At 38.8% G+C, this 19,237-nt stretch overlaps 1 protein-coding gene across 1 annotated transcript in view; it reads left to right on the top strand.

The window, feature by feature from the left end:
• Positions 1-19,237, top strand: part of LOC118606901 — a 153,422-nt gene that overhangs the window by 24,243 nt on the left and 109,942 nt on the right. The window contains exon 2 of the mRNA XM_036226284.1: positions 12,396-13,011. Coding sequence (XP_036082177.1) covers positions 12,396-13,011 — 616 coding nt within the window. The remainder of the gene's footprint in view (positions 1-12,395; positions 13,012-19,237) is intronic.

Here is a 19,237-nt window from a genome sequence, read left to right as displayed (position 1 = left end):
TTTTCTCTTTGCATACATAATGAATTCATATAATATTAACCCCCAAATTGTGTTTTAATGAATGACTGAATAACAAATTCTTATTGCGAAGAGACTTCAGAGAATGCAGATGAAAATAACCAGGGAAGGTATCATAGAAAAGGAGAACTTCAACAGACTTTGAAGAATGGGTAGTACTTAGGAAGCAGAGAGGAAAGGGATGGGTTCCAGGTAGGGACATTTTGGGAGCAAAAGCTCAAAGGTAGAAAACATGCAATAAAGGGGAAAACTATAAAGATAAGCCAATTTTGCACAAAAAAATTTCACTGAGAAGTGGTAAATATGAAAACCCTTGAAAAGAATTCAAAAGAGTTTGGATTTGTTGGTGTAGACAAAAAGCTGGTGTTATGGGGAAAGAAAAATAATTTTATTTCTACCCCTCTACATTCTTTTGGCTGATCTAATAATAATCTAACTGACATAAAACAGGCCAACAAGAGAAAATAACCACATTTATTATGTATGTCCATATGGAGGTTTTATAAGAATATGGGGCTTGAGGACAAATCAGGCAGTTCAGGCTATTCTGGACTAAGGAGAGGAAGGTAAGGGTCTGGGACTTTAAAGGGAAAGTAGGTGATTCACAGGGAGATGAAAGAGTAAACTGGTAAACAAAATTTTCCTGGGCAACCCAGAAACTGTAGGACACAGAGGAGAGTCTAACAAACTGAATTTGCTAGGTTCCTCCCTGTTTGCTGCATGTAGTTCATATTAGGCTAAGATGCTAGCTCCCTTTAAACAGGTTTTTCCTATCTGCATTCTTTTAAGCAAATGAGGGGGAGGTAAAAGGCTCTTTATGAATCTTTTTTCTTAAAAATAACCAGCTTAAAATAATCAATATCCTCAAAAATATATATTTTGCAATGGCAAAACTCTGTTACCCTTCTCCATAGTAGGTTCCTGAGTAAAATTAGTGTTCAGGATTTGAGGAAAACATATTCCCAAAGTAGCATTTTAAGAAGACTCAACTAACTAGCGGACAGGGTAGATTTAGAGAAAAACTGGAGGCAGAAACACCAGTTAAGAGTCTTTAATTAGAAAAACTGATAAGAATGAAATTAGTACAATCACTTTGGAAAACAATGGCATCACTTCCTAAGGCTGCACAGGCACATACTCTGGCCCACTAATTCGGCATTTTGGTATAGTCCCTAAAGAAGAAACTCTTCGCACATGCCAGAAAATATGTATATGAATGTTTGCTCAGTATTATTTATATTATTAAAATCCTGGAAACCTCTCAAATAGTCATTAAAAGTATAATATACTGTAGCATATTCAAATAGAGCGATAAAAATGAGTGAACAACAGTTCCATCAACATGTAAGAACCACCAAAACATAGTGTTGACTGGAGAAAAAATTCACAAGAGAATTTCATATATTACCTTGTTAATTATACACATATGTATTTGAATATACAGTTTAGTGTGTAAACATACATAAATTATCTTGTAAACTGTTTTGATAGCATATTTTATTTGTATAAATTTTAAAAACACATAAAACAACTATTGTTTTTAGGAATATATAATATTTGGAAAAACTATAAAGAATGGTAAGGGAATCATAATAAAGTTCAGGATGTTATTCACCTCTGAGGAAAGGAAGAATGTATGACTGAGTAGGAACACATAGAGACTTTCTGGCAATATTCTATTTCTTAAATTGGTTGTGTACATCTGAGATTAATTTGTTATTATTTAACTCTATAGGTACATTTCATACACCCTTTGGTAGTTGTGACATATATCACAAATTAAAAACTTGAAAACAAATAGGAAGGACTTGATCTAGGGTGATCATAGTAGGCATATAAGGAAAAACATGTGTAGTGAGATTCAGGATTCATTGGGGTAAGATTACGACAAGAGTTAATTCTGTACTAGTAATACTAGCATAGGGGATAAATTGTGCATATCAACAATGCTCTAAAACTATTAAATATTTGAAATGCAAGAATAACAATTCCAAAAGTCCTTTGCAAAAAAAAAGCTTTTTAACAAAGGATGACTTGATAGATGGGATGAAAGGCATGAACTATTGAGGCATATTAGAGTGTTTTCATCCACTCAGAAGTATGATGCAATAAGGCTCTCCAAACATTCACTACAACATGTTTACTTTCCATTCTACTCTTGTCTCAATAATTCCATACCTACAGTTGATTCCCTGACTAGTTATAAAATTTCTCTTTCACTTTTTCAAAAATATTTATGGAAAATGGAGATTTATGATATCTCCTTGTGCTAGTATGATTTATAATAATAAATATATATGTGGTCATTCAGATTACCAACATATATTTCTCATATATATTTGGTTTTCATCCATAGTTCCTGGCTCATAGCTTCTAAAACCCTTGGAATTTCCTGTGCTATAAGAGCAATGGGAGAATTTTTTTCATTTTAATATTTGGTCTCTTATTTTCAGTTCCTGAAAACAAAAACTTCAGAACCATAAAGGTGAAATGGGTGTCTTGTTATTCATAACAAGCCCCATTCCACTACTACTGAATTTATGTTCATGAAGATGACTTTTGGAAAAACCTAAGGTTGGGGCTAGTTGCCAGGGGAACCAACCATGAAATAAAGGGTCAGAACTTTCAGTTCCACCAGTTGATTTCCAGGAAGAAAGAGGGGTTAGAAGTTGAACCAAATACCAATGGCCAATGAGTTAATCAATCATGCTTATGCATGAAGCCTCCATAAAAACTCAAAAGGGGAAGGTGCAGAGAGCTTCCACGTTGGGGAATCAGAACACTTCCATGTGCCACCGTGCTGGGCCCCAAGCTCCATGAGGATAGAAATTCCTTTGTTTGGGACCAACCTCTATGTATGTGTATGTTGCTGTTGATTTGTATCTTTCATAATAAATCAGTAACCTAGTAAGTAAATAGGTTTTCTGAGTTCTGTGTGCTGTTCTAGCAAATTAATCAAACCCAAGGAAGGAGCCATGGGAACCTCTGATTTATAGCCAGTCAGTCAGAAGTACAAGAAACAGCCTGGTTTGTGATTGGGATCCTGAGTTGGAGGAGGTTGTTTGAACCTCTAGTTAGTAGCCATTTGGTTGTAAGCTTAGATAATAACCTGGACTTGTGATTGACATTTGATTGGGACCAAGCCGTTTGCCTGTGGAATCTGATACTATCTCTGGATAGGTAGTATCAGAATTGAGTTGAATTCTGAGACACCTTGCTGATGTCCTAGAATTGCTTGTTGGTATGGTGATGACCACACACACACACATTGGAACTGGGGTATAGAAACCTAAAATACTCCCTCTCCCCTTTTCTCTATTTTAATCTTCTTTTATCCAATATTTATCCAAAGTAAACATCAACACTGTACAAGATACTAGGAACCAAAGGTGAAGAGGCATGGGTCTTAGCTTTCATTCAAGATTTATTGGATATATTGTTTTCTACTGATATTGTAACAATTTACCGCAAACTTAGCACCTTAGAACACACAAATTTGTTATCTTACAATCTGTAAGTCAGAAATCCAAAATGGGTCTCACCAGGCCAAAACCGAAGTGTTGGCAGGGCTGCATTCTTTTTTGGAGGCTGTAGGTGAACATTAATATTCTTATTTTTCTTTTTTTATTAAAATTATTGACATGACATTGGTTAATAAAGTCAAATAAGTTTCAGGTGTACAATTCAATAATACGTGATATGTATATTGCATTGTGTGTTCACCACTCAAAGAAGCTCTGTTCCATCATCAAATATTTGATCCCTCATTCTAAGCAAAATAGGTCAGATAGAAAAAGTTGAAAACCATATGATTTCACTCATACGTGGGATATGAAACTGATAGCAACAAACAAACATGACAAACAAACAAACAGTGGATTAGTGGTTACCAGAGGGAAGTGGGTGGGGGTAGAGAGAAAGTTAATATTTTTGCTCATTGAGTTTGTTGTCAGACTACAGTTTCTTGGGGTTGTAGGGCTAAGGACAATGTTTCTTTGCTGACTGTTGGCCAGGAGTCAGTCTCAACTTCTAAACTTACCCACATTCCTTAGCTTGTTGTCCCCTTTCTTTTCAAAGTCATAAATAGCAATGTTGTCTCTTTCACGTCCCATCTCTCCTGCCTCTTCTTCCACCATTGAATCCTTCTGACATACTCTCCTGCTTTCCTCACCCATTTTGAAGAAACCAATGTGATTAGAATGGGCCCACCCAGGTGATCCAGGAAATTCTCTCTATCTCAAGATTCTTAAACTTAATCACATCTGTAAAGTCTTTTTTGGTTTGTGAGGTGATGTAGTCACACGCTACAGGGATTAGAGTGTGTACATCTTGAAAAATCATTATTCTGCCTACTATAATAGATGTTTTTAAATTATAAAATGAAGAACAAAAGCAACCTATTTATTAATGTGTAGTCATTAATAAATGTGATTAATACCATAGCTGCTTCATTAATCACTGCTCATTAGTGATGAAGCAGCCATGGTAAGAAAGAATGAGAACTATCATTTGATTCAGTATATTTCTTTCTTTCTTTCTTTCTTTCTGTCTTTCTTTCTTTCTTTCTTTCTTTCTTCTTTCTTTCTTTCTTTCTTTCTTTCTTTCTTTCTTTCTTTCTTTTTTCTGGGAAGATAGCAAGATACAGTGAGGGGCCTGGCACACAGTAAGCATTCAACAAACAGGTCATCTTATAACAAAAATGCCCTCAATAATCCTATTCTCAAATGCCTCTCTTTACTACTTTAACAGTAATCCAGTCCTCCACCTAGCTGGATTGATAGGAAGGGCTGCCTTTTATCAGGTTTCCCTTCCCAGGCAATTCAAGGATCATAACAAGTTCCACAAATCAGTCCTGGGATTCCTCCTTGCTCTTCTCTCTGAGCTGCTACCCAGGACTGCTCTGCTGGTCACACTATCATTCCCCCACTGCTGCAGCTGTTGCAGATAATCTCTCACAGTTCTTCCCTAAGCATTGATCCACATCTTTACCTTATTTTTCAAAACTCAACAAAGACAGAATATAGGAATGAGAAATGGATACAATGCAGACAGGGAAATATAAACTCGGATATTCATTACTGCTCTTTGCTCAGCCTTTTACTAGTATCTCTACACAACAACCCTGCCACTGACCATCCCTCTCTGATTGGCCAGTGTCCTCCTGGGACCAATGTGGCTGCCACTGACTATACTTTGACCAGTCCTTCCAAACATGTTTCAAGTATTCAGGCGCTAATGTTTCTGGTGTCCCTTCCTGAGGAGATTCAGGCGTTTATCTCAGGAGAGTAAAATGCCCACTGGTGCATCCCCCCTAGCACCATACCCTACTGCAAAGAGACAAAGCATAGTGCTTAAAAAATCAAGAAAACGCTGACATTTTAAAATAATTTTTTCTTATAGCCCTCAATATTTCAGAAACATAGTGGTCTTATCTCAAAGCACTTCCTTGCATTAGTTTTTACATTCTTTTCATAGAATAATCTCATGTTATTTTTGAAGGAAATTTGCAGACCTCTAGGCCAACCCTTCACTGTGTATTGGAAAAACAGACCCAGATAGGAAAAGTGATGTGCATGTCACACAACTCATTAGCAGTAAGTGTACAATAAAAAATCAGGTGTTCTGACTTCCTGTATGCTATTTTGAAAATATTTTTTTCTATTCATGATGAAAACAAAAATTTTCAACACCCTTATGTGGTTTTCGTTAGTGCTAAATATGACTGGAAAATCTATATCATTCTTTGTACATCTGGGAATTTTTCTTCTTGAAACCAAATCTCCAATGCCATCCCACTAAGAACCTAAAATAGAGACTCAAATCTACAGCTGCAAAATGAAAAGAAAATAAACATGATGAGAAAGAAAACTATTTGTGCAGAAAATATATTTCATTTTTCATCTTCAAGTCATTGAAAAGAAACAGAATGCTACGACAAAGGATGCAGATTATGCCTTTTGAAAATAACATTGATTATTTTCCCAAAAATAATGTACCACATGCTTATTTTGGAAAATCCAGAGTAGTGGAGTAGTCCCCTCATTATTCGATGGGGATACATTACAAGACCCCCAGTTGACGCCTGAAACTACGGATAGTACTGAACCCTACCTATACTATGTTTTTTCCTATATATATCTATGATAAAGTTTAATTTATAAGTTGGGCATAGTAACATTAACAGCAATAATTAGTAATAAAATAGAATAATTGTAGCAACATACTATGTTAAAAGATATGTGAATATGGCTTCTCTCTCTCTCAGAATATCTTATTGTACTGTACTCACCCTTCTTCTTCTGATACGTTGGTGGAACCATTCCGTAAACAAGATGGCTGCTACCCATACTTTCTGATTATGTTGCCAGAACATGGGCAGATAAATTTTGTTTTTGTTTTTGAAAGCATCTGTGTTCTTCACTCTATGCACCACACCTGGCTTTCTCCTATGCCCTGCAACATTGCCACATAGTTCCAGAGTTAATGTGTCCTTCCATATTTTGTGCCCGGATTCCTCTTTTGTACTTTTATGAATGCAGATTCTATCAGGCATCTTCTCCCAGAAGATCCAATTTCATTGCAATGGAAGACATGCTTTGGGTAGTATTCTTTCTCCTTAATTAACTTCTTCAACTCTGCCAGAATGCGGCAGAAACCTTCTTCACCAGCAGATGCAGTCTCTCTAGAAATTATTATATTTTTCAGATCAAACCTATTCCTAAATTTGTGTAACCATCCTTTACTTGCAGTAAATGACTTGGTTTCACTTGTTTCAGGGAATTTCTTGCTGAAATCTTCACAGAGGTTCAGTGCTTTCTAGTGCAACACATTGTAGTCAGCGAGAACATATTTTCTTTTCATGTCTTCCATCCACAAATATAATGCCTTTTCCTTCTCAACTAAGCACTTATCATGCACTATTGCTGAAACTTTTGCAGTATGAGGTGTGACAGCAAAATTAACATTAATTTTTTTTTCCTTCACAATTTTACAAATAGAAGATACGTTCTTACCAACATGTCGGCATACAATTTATTCTTTTCTTTCCTTGAGTGGAGAACTTTCAATTTTTCACATAAAAAATGCACTTTATGGTTTCTTTTTGGCATATCCAAATTGCCAGCATCCCTACTCTTGAGTTCTGATGTCATTATTAAGTAAAATAAAGGCTACTTGAACCGAAGCACTGCGATGTCGACAGCGGATCTAATAACCAAGATGGCTGCTAAGTGACTAACTGGCAGAAAGAGTACAAGGCCTGGAGACGCTGGATTCACATCCCGCAGGACAGCACCAGACATCGCGAGATTTTATCATGCTACTCAGAATGATGTGCAATTGAAAAGTTATGAATTGTTCATTTCTGGAATCATCCTTTAAATATCTCTGGACTATGTTTGGTTGAGGGTAAATGAAACCACAGAAAACAAAACTACTGATAAGAGGGTTACTATTGTGTAATGCATCTTTTAAAAAAATTCAGCAAAACCGAGATTGTATACTCAAATATTTTCAAAGAATATATCGGTCCTTCTAATACCATTTATATATACTAATAAGTTTTCGTATATATTTTCACTTGAAAAATATGTGGGATTCCTACTTTTTATTAGGAAATTAGTCTATCTGGAAAGAAATTAGCTGAATTTCTTATTTAAAAAATCAAAGCTTGTGAAGCTATGTTGCAGACATTAATTTCCAAATTCAGTGGCTCTGCTAGCTTTCACCTCTGTCATACCAACTTCCTTTACTGCTAGTAACCTCTCCAAAAAAGTCAATGAAGAAAAGAAGTATTTACTTAGCCTTTACTTGACCTTGTCATTTTTACTGTCCAGTCAAATACTATTACTAGCCTATTTAGCTTCTCCAATATATATATATTTCCTATCAATTGATTTCCTTGTTATAGCCTATTCCACCTCATTCCTTATGCTATCATACTAAATTGTTCATGGGGAAATTTTTATGGCTTACATCATGATATTAGATATAAAACCTATCGTGTATTCTTTTGGAGGTTGGATTATTTTCATTCCACAAACATATTCAAAGTATCAACTACTTATGTGAAATTGCTGGCAGCATTTTAAAGCTCCTTTTTCTGAATCAAATATTTGGTTCTTCATTAGTGCCGTGTCTACATAAAATTGATGATCCTGGTTGTCCTTGTAATTATTTTGTTTTCAAACCTTGGACTTTATAGAAATAATTAATTATAGCATGCATCTGTTTTTTAACTGCTAAATTGGATAATGGTTTAATAGCTCAAGGGAATTACTTTTGGGAAATGTAAGACTTATAAAAGTCAATATTCCCCAAGTCTGTTTTCCTGCAGTGATCTATGGCTTCAATTCTAGTAACAAACCCACTAAAATGAGAGGAGGTCATGGATTTCATTCTGATCCAGCCTTGCTGTTTTAGCCAGAAAGCTGGGGAGAGAGAACATAATTTGGTATGGAATACTAAACCAAATTAATCACTTTCTTAATTAAAAAAGTAAAAAAACAGACCTAATATGTATATCAATTCATATTAAGTAGTGTTTTAAAAAAGAATAGTTTTATTTTTATTTGCTATGTGTTCATACCAATAACTGCCCTGTCTGCACATAAAAACCTCTTAGGGAATCAAATGAACTCCTATCCATAGGCCCCATCCCCAGAGAATCTCCATTATTTTGTCTGAGGCACAGTTGAGGTGTCAGGATTTTTAAAGTTCCACAGATGATTTAAATCCTACAGTCAGAATTGAGAATCTCTGTCTAGCCACTAGGACTGCAATGTATTTTTCTCTTCTGAATAAAGGGATTGGTTGAAATTAGAAGAAGCAATTCCAGGGGAATGTGGGATATATGAATTATAATTAGGCCCTCTGAGTGTCAACCACAGTCTGCACAGGGAACACGTGTGGAGCCAAGAATTAAAAACGAATGATGCCCTTTGTACCATAATGATAATACATGCTACTCTATGGGAAGTTATTAAAATATTCCTCTTAAGAAATTTTTTTGAGTCTATCTTAAAATGTCACAAGAGAAAGTAATATGAGCTTTTCAGGAAGGCTCTGTGTAATTAATCTGGCAGAGCTTTCTGCAAAATATTTTGGTATTTTACTTATGTAAGTCTCATACAGTGAAAGAGAGACAATGGGAGTTTGCCTGAGAAAAGAAAGAGTTTTCACATGTGCATGACGTCAGGGAAGTTTGACTTGGCCTAACTACCTCATTGCACTTTTGAAATCTTGACATCTGTTTGATGCATAAATTTCCTAAAAGTCTAGCCTTATTTAAAAGATAATTTATGTCTTTAGGATGTCATTTCTAGCCTTGTTCTTCTGCACACCACTGTAGCTGATCAGAATGTGGTGATCGTTGTTTTTCAAAGAAAATTTCATGTTCACATTCTCCCTACAGAAGTGAGTAGAGGAAGACAAGAATAGTCCAATAGTGTTTCTGCCAGCTAATGGAGAAAACTTTTTTTTCTATGTATATCATGAATTAGTACATCAGTAGGAAAAGGTTTGTTATTTCATACTCCTATAGTTTTTTCTTAACACCATGAAATTAAAGACATGCCAGCATGAAGCTGAGTATTCCTGATCACTTTCGAATAAGCAATGTAGTATATTATTTCTTTTATGTGCTTTTATAGAACATGCTGTGCAAGATAATTGACTTCATGACAGATGTCTATATTTCACAGGGAAATTTATTTATGAAATTACAAACATATATTAGAACAAACACATATGGGACTATTTATTATGTGGCCCACAAGGTGCTTTTTGATGACTTGTAAATTGAAATTAATATTTTCTCTTGTTCTGAATATGTATAAGCAAATTCAACTGATATAAACAATTTGAAATTTATTCTACTATTTGAATGCAACCTTCTGTTCTTAATCAAGGTTGGTGTCTCAGATATTATTTAAAATGCTGGAGAATGAGGAAAGGTACACTTTTACTTCTTTTCAGAGAAACCTGTAGGCCTGCACATTCTGCAAGTTGGCCAGGATAAATTATAACCATTGAACCCATCTTTACAATAAAATGACTACTAGAAAAGTCTAAAAATAAGAAGTATAGGAAAGATTCTCTATGGATCTTCCTTTACTATGTTACTTCTGCTCAAAATGTCTCCCTTTTTCCAAGATAAACACTAGTAGGCAACAGCATCTGCAGTCCCTAACACTTTTGTATGAGGTGAATTGGCTTTGAGAACCGTTAATATTAGGTGGATAAGGCTGCTGCAAAGGCAAATTGGAGGTACACCCATCTCCAACTATTTCATAACATTGCCTGAGACCAATTCAGCCACCTGTAAATAAATTCTCCCATTCTTTTTGTTTACAATAATTTTTCCCAGGAAAAAGAAAAAAACTAAACTCCTTATTCCCATTAGCTAACTGAACACATTTTGCAATAAGATTGTACAATTAACATAAAATTAAAATAACTAATAGATACAGGGGGGTTGCCATATTCAGAAAGAGTATAAGTTTAGTAAAGTTCCATTTCAGAGATGATTTTTCTTTTAATAAGGAAAAGAAGACATTTTATTCAGAAAGTCTCTTCTAGACTCTTGAACTCACAATGGCTTAATCGTTTGTGCACTAGAGCAAATAAAGGAATAAAAGGAGATTTTATAATCAAATTGGAGGTGGGCTTTATAAAAGTAAAATTGAGATACTAAGGACTGGTTTTGTACTGACATTTCTATAATGCAGTGGAGCCCTAGGGCCAGAGGAAAGGAGTTTTCTCCTTATCCAGCAAATGGGGGTGGTTGGCTCCACTCCCTAAGTACATGCTAAGCTTGTGTGTTCAGTAGCTGAACTACACACAGACTAGAATACCCTGAGGTTATAAAGTCTGAATTCTGGGCTTGATGGTGGCTTCTTCAAACATACTTGCTCTCTGTCAACACAGATGAAGTTATGGCTGAATCTATTAGGACCTTGAAGGTGTGAGAAAAGGTTGCCATCAGGTAACATTGAAAGTGTTGTCCCAGCCATTCTCCCACATTTTAAGGTAAAAATGTGGTCACTCACTGAACAAGAGAATTATCTTGATATAAAAATGCATCGAATTGAGCTCAAAAATAAACATCACCACAGCCTTACTACTCCTGTCCCTCCCCATTTCCTTCTCCTCTCACCAAAAGCGACTTCTTATTTAAGGGAGGCCCCCAAGTGTTTGCTTCAGTTAATAACCCAGGTACAGAGGAAGGGGGATACGTAACTTAGGGGATGCCTAAAGCAGACCAGCCCAGCGAACTGTAAACAGACCCAGCAACATTTTCTTGCATCTTATCAGTTATGATCACTTTCCGGGATGAATTTCTCATCACTGGCCAAGAGCTTGGGGTCATCGCCCCTTTTTAGAATTTAGGTTGGGAAGTGAGGAGGGCGAAGGCAAGCTCTAGGTCTTTAACTTTATTCTTGACTCTCCACTGTTCGCTGGGAATTCTCCTGGGAGGCGGCCCAGATTTTTCAACCTATCCACTGTATCAGTGGTTTATAGACAAATTGTTCTTTCTGGGAGTTTCCCTGTAGCTGGAGAGCTTTGCTTCCTTCATTTTGCCCTCTCTTGCGCATACTTATTCGGTTCGCACTTCCTTGCGCTCAGTCCACTGGCTGCTTCTTCATCTTTAATGTCTTTCCTGCTCAGCCTGCTCCCCGCCTCCATCCTCTAACCCGACGACCCCAGTAGGAGGAGGTGCCTGGAAAGACTAGATAGAGCACAGCGATGGGGATCCATGCCAGGAGCTGGGATGGAAGAGGTTGAGGGAAGGGAGGATGGGACTTTGGGGGAAGAAAAGCGTCTGGCGTTGAGGGAAAAGGCGCGGTGAACACACCCAAGAAGTTACCTGTAATGGTAGTGGCAAACACGTGTCCTGGAATTAAACGCTTATCAACTTGTGTGTGCGGTCAGTAATACACACTATCAAACCACTCGGGTATAAAACCATCTTCTGTTTGGAACTTCCCAGATCCCTGGTTTCGTGTTTTCTCCTGCTTTGGTAGTGAGGGGGGATAGGGTTTGGCTCCTGGGTTCCTTGCCTGCAGTCAGAGTGTAAGTGCTGGGCGCACTGCGGGCTTGAAAAGGTTCCTTAAAAAGTAATGTGTAGAGGTGGGAATCAAAGCTAGTAAAGGCCACGGGTGCCAGCAAGGAAGCACTTCGAAGACCCGACCCAAGTGGCCTGAATCCAGAGACCCGGCGGGGTGTATGTGATGGAAATTGTACCTTTTCCACAGACTCAGCATCGATGCTCTCTCTATCTGCCAGTTTGAACACTCTCTTTGCCCGACTCCCCAGTCCGGGGCAGGAGAAAGGGCGAGGAGTCCTTGTCTCTCGGGAAATGTCCTCCTAACCCCGAGCTGGGCAGAGGGAGAGTCAGACATTTTTCTCGGTCTCTCGGGGCAACTGGCGTGGCCACCTTGCAGGGCTGCTTTTCGGGAAGCGGGACAGGGACGGAGCAAAGGGACTTTCGGGCCCAGCTTTCACTCCTGTCCCCCGGGCTCATAGGCGAGAGTTACAGCTCTTGGCCACTTCCTGCCCGCACATGAGTCTCAACATCCAGGGCAAGCGATCTCCTCTGGAAAACCACGGGAAGCTGCGCGCGACCGAGTGGCGACTCTGCGGGGACCTAGTTCCCACCCCCCGCGGCCCCGGCGATCGAAGGGGCAGGGGCGCAGCAGGGGCGGCGAGCGCGGGGCGGGCCCGGGGGTGCGGGGCCTCGCGGAGCTGCCCCGGGAGTCGGGCGCGAGCAGCGGACCGGGCCGGGTCCCGCGCGCGCCAGGAGGAGGGAGCCCCCGCCGCCGCCGCGGCCGCCGCGTGCCCAGCCTGTCCCCGCCCAGGGAGCCGGAGCCTCCCAACTAACTCCGCCCGCCGCCCCGCCGCCCCGCCGCCGCGGGCTCCCGCTTCCGTCTGGGACTGTGCGGCGGCCGCGCAGGTCGGTGCAGCAGCCGCCGTCACGCGGCGAGCCGGACCAGGGTGAGCGCGGGAGCGCCGAGGGGGGCTCGGCAAGTTGGGCTGGTGTTGGGGGGGAGGCGGGGTCCTGCTGTCTCAGCTCCCACAGCTCCCCCGCGCCTGAGGCGGTTGTCGATTTCCTCCTGGGCGGTGCGGGTCGCGGGGAATCCAGCGCCGCGGCGGGGGAGGATCGCGGGGACTGAGCCTTCTTCTCACTTCCAAACCTCTCTCTGATCCCCGCCACCGCCACCACCGCCACCACCCACGGCCTTGGCTCGTTGGTGAGGGGTCGCCCTCCCTTTCGGTCCTTCTCGCCTTGGCACTTCTCGCGCCCTCGCCCCGTGGGCATATTTATTCATTCGCCCTTTCTGTCCCCAACTTGGAGAACTTTCCGTACGAGTGGGAAAGCCTCCCGCGTTCCCCGGCCCGCCCCTGAGACTAGTTTTTGGGAGATGTGGGGGCAGCCGCGCGGGAAGAGAGGGACTCGAGAACCCGCGAGTGCCGCGAAACAGTGGAAATTCCTCGTCCTCTCTCCGGTCCTTGCCAGCTCTGCGTTCTTTCCTGCCGTTTTGCCCGCCCTAGAGTGTAATACGCTGGCGAAGGGTGATCCCAGAGGCGGGGCGGAAGGTATCCACCACTTGGATTTTTCTGGTTTCAGTCACTTTCCCATTCAGATGGCCTTTTGGCCCCTATGTGTTCTCGGCTGCTCTGCCCACCCGCTGAGGGTCGTTGTGCCGATCCAGGGGGATGACATTATTGATTTACTTGACATTACTTGTATTACTTGATTTTGAGCCACGGTCTCTAGTCTTGTGAAGCTGCGTGATGGCAGCTCCTGTGTTCTAATCGTCTGAGTTCAGGTCCTTCGTTTTAGATGGGATTATGTTTCTCTAGTTGATATGGCTAGTATCTTTGTTGGAAGGAAAGACTGGTGTTTATGGATCTGGTCATTGGTGGTGAAATCATCTCTTTCCCATAGAGTACAAAGCTGTACCTTACATCTTTCTATGGGCATAAGAATTCAAATAGCAAACGATCGTTATTAGCCCCAGTCTTTGGAAATAAGAGTTGTGTTTGCTTCAGATGTTTGCCAATCTTTACAATCTCTTTTCCATTTTAAGTGTAAATTTAAATTTGCTTCTAATTTTAACAATTCAAGAAGTAGATCTTCATTTTAGTAAAGTAAGTTCATTTAGCTCAAATAACATCTGACCTATCATTTGTAAACTTTTCAGTTTAAAATCAAAGGACAAGAAATATTGTTAGCACTATTTGAATTATAAAGAAAGCAAATAAGTGGTCTACGAAAGTGAGACTTAGACTTGATATTAAATAGCTAAGTCCTGTAATTCACAAGTTTCTGATTTAATAGACATTTCATGAGTTTCTGTATTGTGCAACATTGGGTGCTGTGTGTTTTTTTAAAGATAGATTGAGAGTATGTTTCTTGCCCTAAAGGGGCTTCCAATCTAACTTAGAGACTAATATTTTTATTTCATATTTTTGTATGAATATCAAATGTATTCTAATGACTACATATGGCAAGTAGAATGATGTCAAGAATACATTACCAAAGGCCCTTTCAGATCATTATTTGTTGTATCTGCTTAATAGATTGGAACAAACAACAAATTTATCATATTTAGAAATAAAATGAGTTCTGTACTTTTAGAATGAGAACTCAGAAAAACATTTATACATTTATAATATGATAATATGTTAAAAGCTGTAGAAATTTCAATTCTAACTTTAATTAATAGGTCAATTTATGGTGCCCATATGCATTTTTCTCCACTTCTTGAGAAATGAAATTATATAATTTACAGAAAAAATACAAAAATTGAATGTAATATTTTTAATAAGTTGAAACTTGAGCACTTAATGGCCTGATGGACCCTGGGTTCACTGGGAATTTCACTTAAAAAGTTACAAGGTTCATAGTGAGAGGTTTTTTTTTTTTTTTTAACTGTCAAAAAAAAAAATCTGGCTTGGTGCAAAGGATGGGCAAGAATTCCACCTGAAAAAGATTGACCAGAATAGGCTGTATTTAGTGTGACTCAATGACATCTCTGATTCTTTTCCTGCTCCTATGAAGAATCCATTAAACTGCTGGATAAGCGTAGAATTTCTTAGGTTTTACATACTTTTACTGGGCTTTGAGAACTATTTAATTCACAGAGACAAGGCGCATTGAGGGGCAGCCTGAGGGATGTTAAGTTAACTTTACACTTGGCCTTATTGCTCAGTACCTTTGTTTTCTTATTTGTGAAATGAAATTAAAGGTCTTGTCACTGTCCTGGAAGCTGTATAGTATGATATAATAGTCAGAAAGCATCTTTTGTGTGTAAGAACTCTTTTCGCCCTTTAATTCTTTAGCCAATAAAAACTAATTGTTAAAACCATATATAAATAGCTTTTTAAAAGGGCTCTGAATAAAGTTGATGGTAGTGTCATGTGTTCTGAAGTCTCCTGAGGGAAATTTGAGTCATCTTTATCCTCTGCAATTGACTTTACTGGTGTAGAGAATAAGACCATCATCTTATCCAAGATTGAACAGCTAGTTAGTGGCAGGAGTGGAACTATAATTTTAATTGCCTGATAAATAGTTCTTTGGTTTTTCCTTACTTGGTCTCTTACTATCCAGGGCACATAAAAAGTCTCACATTTATAAATTGTGTCAGTATTTGGCTTCAGGTTCTGATGGGGCTGGATTGGAGTCCTGCCCAGGCATTTTCTAGTCATATAACTCTGGGTAAAGTTACTTAAACTCCCAAGTCCTCAGTTTTTCATCTCCAGAATGGGAGTAAAGGAAATATTTAGCTCAAAGGACTGTTGTAATGATTAAGTGAGCTAATTGATGTGAAGTACTTAGCACATCACCTGTTGTTTATTATGTACCTACTACTCAAGTAGTTACTTCAGTTTCTTCTGGGTGAGGAGATGACATCTTAAAGGTTCAAATTAAAAAAAAATAGTATAGAACATAAACACCACACACACATACACACACACACACACTCTCTCTCTCTCTTTCTCTTTTGAATTAGCAACTCCTCAGCTAACTTTTGTTTATTCAACAAATGTTTATTAAGCTCCTACTATGTGTTGAGCTTCTTACTAGGTACTGGCATACAATGTGTATAAGGCAATCGTAATCACTCCCTTATAACCTAAAAGTCTTCACAGGGATGTTGACTTGTAAACAAAACATTACGATCTCAAGTGATTTCTGCCATGATAGTGGTAAATCAGAGAACCATAGAAGATGGATGGAATGGGATGGTGGGGGCCTGCGTAGGTAGATGTCATACGGTGCATCACTTCGTCCTTACTGGGGTTGGAAGTAGTGCTCGGGGAAAACATCCCATGAATACACTAAGACCTAAAGAATAAGTGATAGTAGGTGATGAAGTTAGATTAAAGAATGTTCCAGACTAAGGGGAACAGAGCTTGATGCATTAGAATGGAAGTAAGGTAGATAATGAAAAAGAATAAATAAATGAGAGCAGGAAGGAGAGCCCAGGCTTTGTCTAAGGGGAACAACAGTAGATACAAAGCTCCAGCCAACTGGTATCAGGTTAGGATGCAGGCCAAGTGTTGCCACATGCCCTGATTTTTTAAGAGGAGCTTAAAATTTATATTTTATAAATGTGAAGTGGCCCAAATGCTTTTTAAACTATTGTGTGGGCCAAACCAGACACATTTGTAGTTGGAATTCAACCCAAGGCTTCACTTTATGACCATTGCATTTCATTTGGAAATGAAAGAAGTTTAGTGTGGCTAAGGGGATGCAGCATAGGAGACAAGGGAAATGCCCACGTGTATGAGCAGAGCCACATCCTTCAGCACCTGTGGAATTTGCTAAGGAGAGTTGGCTTAATCCTAAGTATGGTAGGTGACATCAAAGACTGAAAGAAGAGTGACATGATTAGATTTGTGATTCGGGCTTTTGTATGGAGAATGCCTGGGAACAGGTTATAGCCTTAACCATTTAGGAAGCTATTCTAATGGTCTGAATAAGAACTAAATATAGCTAAAAACAGGATATTGGGCAGGATAGTGAGAGATGGGTAGATTTCAGAAATATGGATGATAGCTCCACGGTTGGGAGATAATTCTCCATCAGTCACTCAGGTTTCTGTGAGTAGAGGCACTGATTACTTTCATTCTAGACTGTCTTTTCAATGACATTTATATACCAGATAGCCTTGGAAAACAGGAGCAAAGGACAGGTAGGCTTCCTGTCAAGTGTAAAGATTTGGGTACTCTAAGCTCAGGGTTCCCCTTCTGTAATGCAAATCATTTATTGTCAATATTACCTGCCCTCTTCACATCACACTGTGGGAATTGGCTTCAGAGAATTGGCACAACTATGCTAATACACCTGCTAGTATTTCTGTGAGAAATGTAGTTTGTTGTCTCTGATTTAGGAATCTCATATCTTCTCCCTGCATCCATGAAACTATGACATGCTTATGTGTTAACTTGCAAGTAGGTCAAACTCTAAGATTGTTTACAATTCTTTAAAGTCACTAGCCACATTGTCTGTTTAATGAAAATAAAAAAAAATTTAATTCCTTAGTCATATTTGTAGCCACATTTCATATACTTAATAGCCACATGTGGTTAGTCACTAATATAGTAGGCCGAGCAGGTATAAAACATTTCTATCATTGCAGAAAGTTCTATTAGAAGTTGCTTGTTTAAAACTAGATTTTATTTGTTCTTAGGTGAGTAGAAGTGGTGGAAGTTGTTAATTTTGACACCATAAATATGATGCTTGTTTTCATGTTATGTTCATAGGAATTCCTTTATACAAGGGAACTATTTCAGTTTGGATAATCAGTATGGTATTTAGTTCAGACCTGTTGGGGAATAAAAGTAGAAAATCCTCACATTGTCAATTTGGAGACTAAGCAGACTGAGACCATGTAGCTACGGAAGTTCTCTCTATAAATGGCATTCCTCAAAATCATGTGCGACTGTGAGATTAGGATCTGTGCCCAAAGGAGCTTGCGCTTCTCTGTGCCCAGAGGAGCTTGAACTTCTGAACACTGTCTTCAGCTCATCTCCTAGCCATGCTTAACATAAAGGACAAGAATGACACATTTGCAGCGAGGCTCTGGAACACAACCAGCCCAGCAGCACCCAGACAGTCAGCGCCTGCTGCAGCCCAGCTGTGCTTCTTGAATTCACATGAAGCAGGGAGGATAGGAACGAAATTTCCAAATGGCTCTTGTTCAGTGAGTTTAAGAGGACAGCCTGGAGAAAAGAGGAAACTAGACTCAAAAAGAAAAAAAAAAAAACCACGTAGTACTTTAAAGCACAATTTCAAATGACACAGCAGAGGTGGGGGGAAATGCCAAGAAACAATAAAGGCAGTAGATATGCTTCTCTGTTAGATGGGGGAAGATCATTTTGAGGAGGGAATGGACCACAAGTATTGGGAAATGAAAGCACAACATTCTTTCTGTCATTATTTCTGTCATTCTGTAGGTCTAGCCTACAGTAGCTGCAGTCACAAAGGACAGCTTTTTATGTGCATTGAATGTGCAGTTGACTGCTTTGTCATGTAGTTATATAACATAAGGAAAACAGGACAGTGGTAGAAATTTTAAAAAGCGAAGGTGGAGTCCTTTATGGAAGAATGATACTATCACCTGCTGTTTCCATGGCTTAAAACGCCTTATCAAAATTCAAATATTAAGAATTTTGTTTAACTATGCCAGAAGAAATTTGCTTTAAAATAGTGCTTATTTGTAGCGTAGCAAAAATTTATTTTATGAAGACTAATTAGAATTTTTTAAAAATCTTAATTTTAGAACATTTTAAAAGTTGAATTTATTATTTTTAAGTACTCATATATATAACCCAGAACCCACTAAGGATGTTACCTGTTAGAACTCATTGGAGGAAAACTATTTACAGAAATGTGTTAATTTGGAAGTAGCATGATGATTGTTTTCATGTAACTGGAGACTTCTATAGTGTTTAATGAAAGTTTGTGTGTATGTTAAACATAGTTTACTGTATTTACACTACTAATTGCATCAACAAACCATGTTTTCACGGATACTTCTCGAATTTCAGAAAATTCTGGGAAAGTCAAGGTCATGTGCTATAAGGGTTTGGAACAACATAGAGTTCCTTGCATAAATTTTTCGATTAGTGAGGTTTTATGTCACTTAGTGTTTCAGTGCTACTTTGTGAAATTTTTTTTTAAATTGTGAATTTAAATTTTTCATTTCTG

This window comes from Rousettus aegyptiacus, unplaced genomic scaffold (genome assembly GCF_014176215.1).
Source record: "Rousettus aegyptiacus isolate mRouAeg1 unplaced genomic scaffold, mRouAeg1.p scaffold_m13_p_8, whole genome shotgun sequence".
Taxonomy (NCBI): domain Eukaryota; kingdom Metazoa; phylum Chordata; class Mammalia; order Chiroptera; family Pteropodidae; genus Rousettus; species Rousettus aegyptiacus.
The sequence above is the reverse complement of the archived record's forward strand: the minus strand, read 5'-3'. Positions and strand labels throughout refer to the sequence as shown.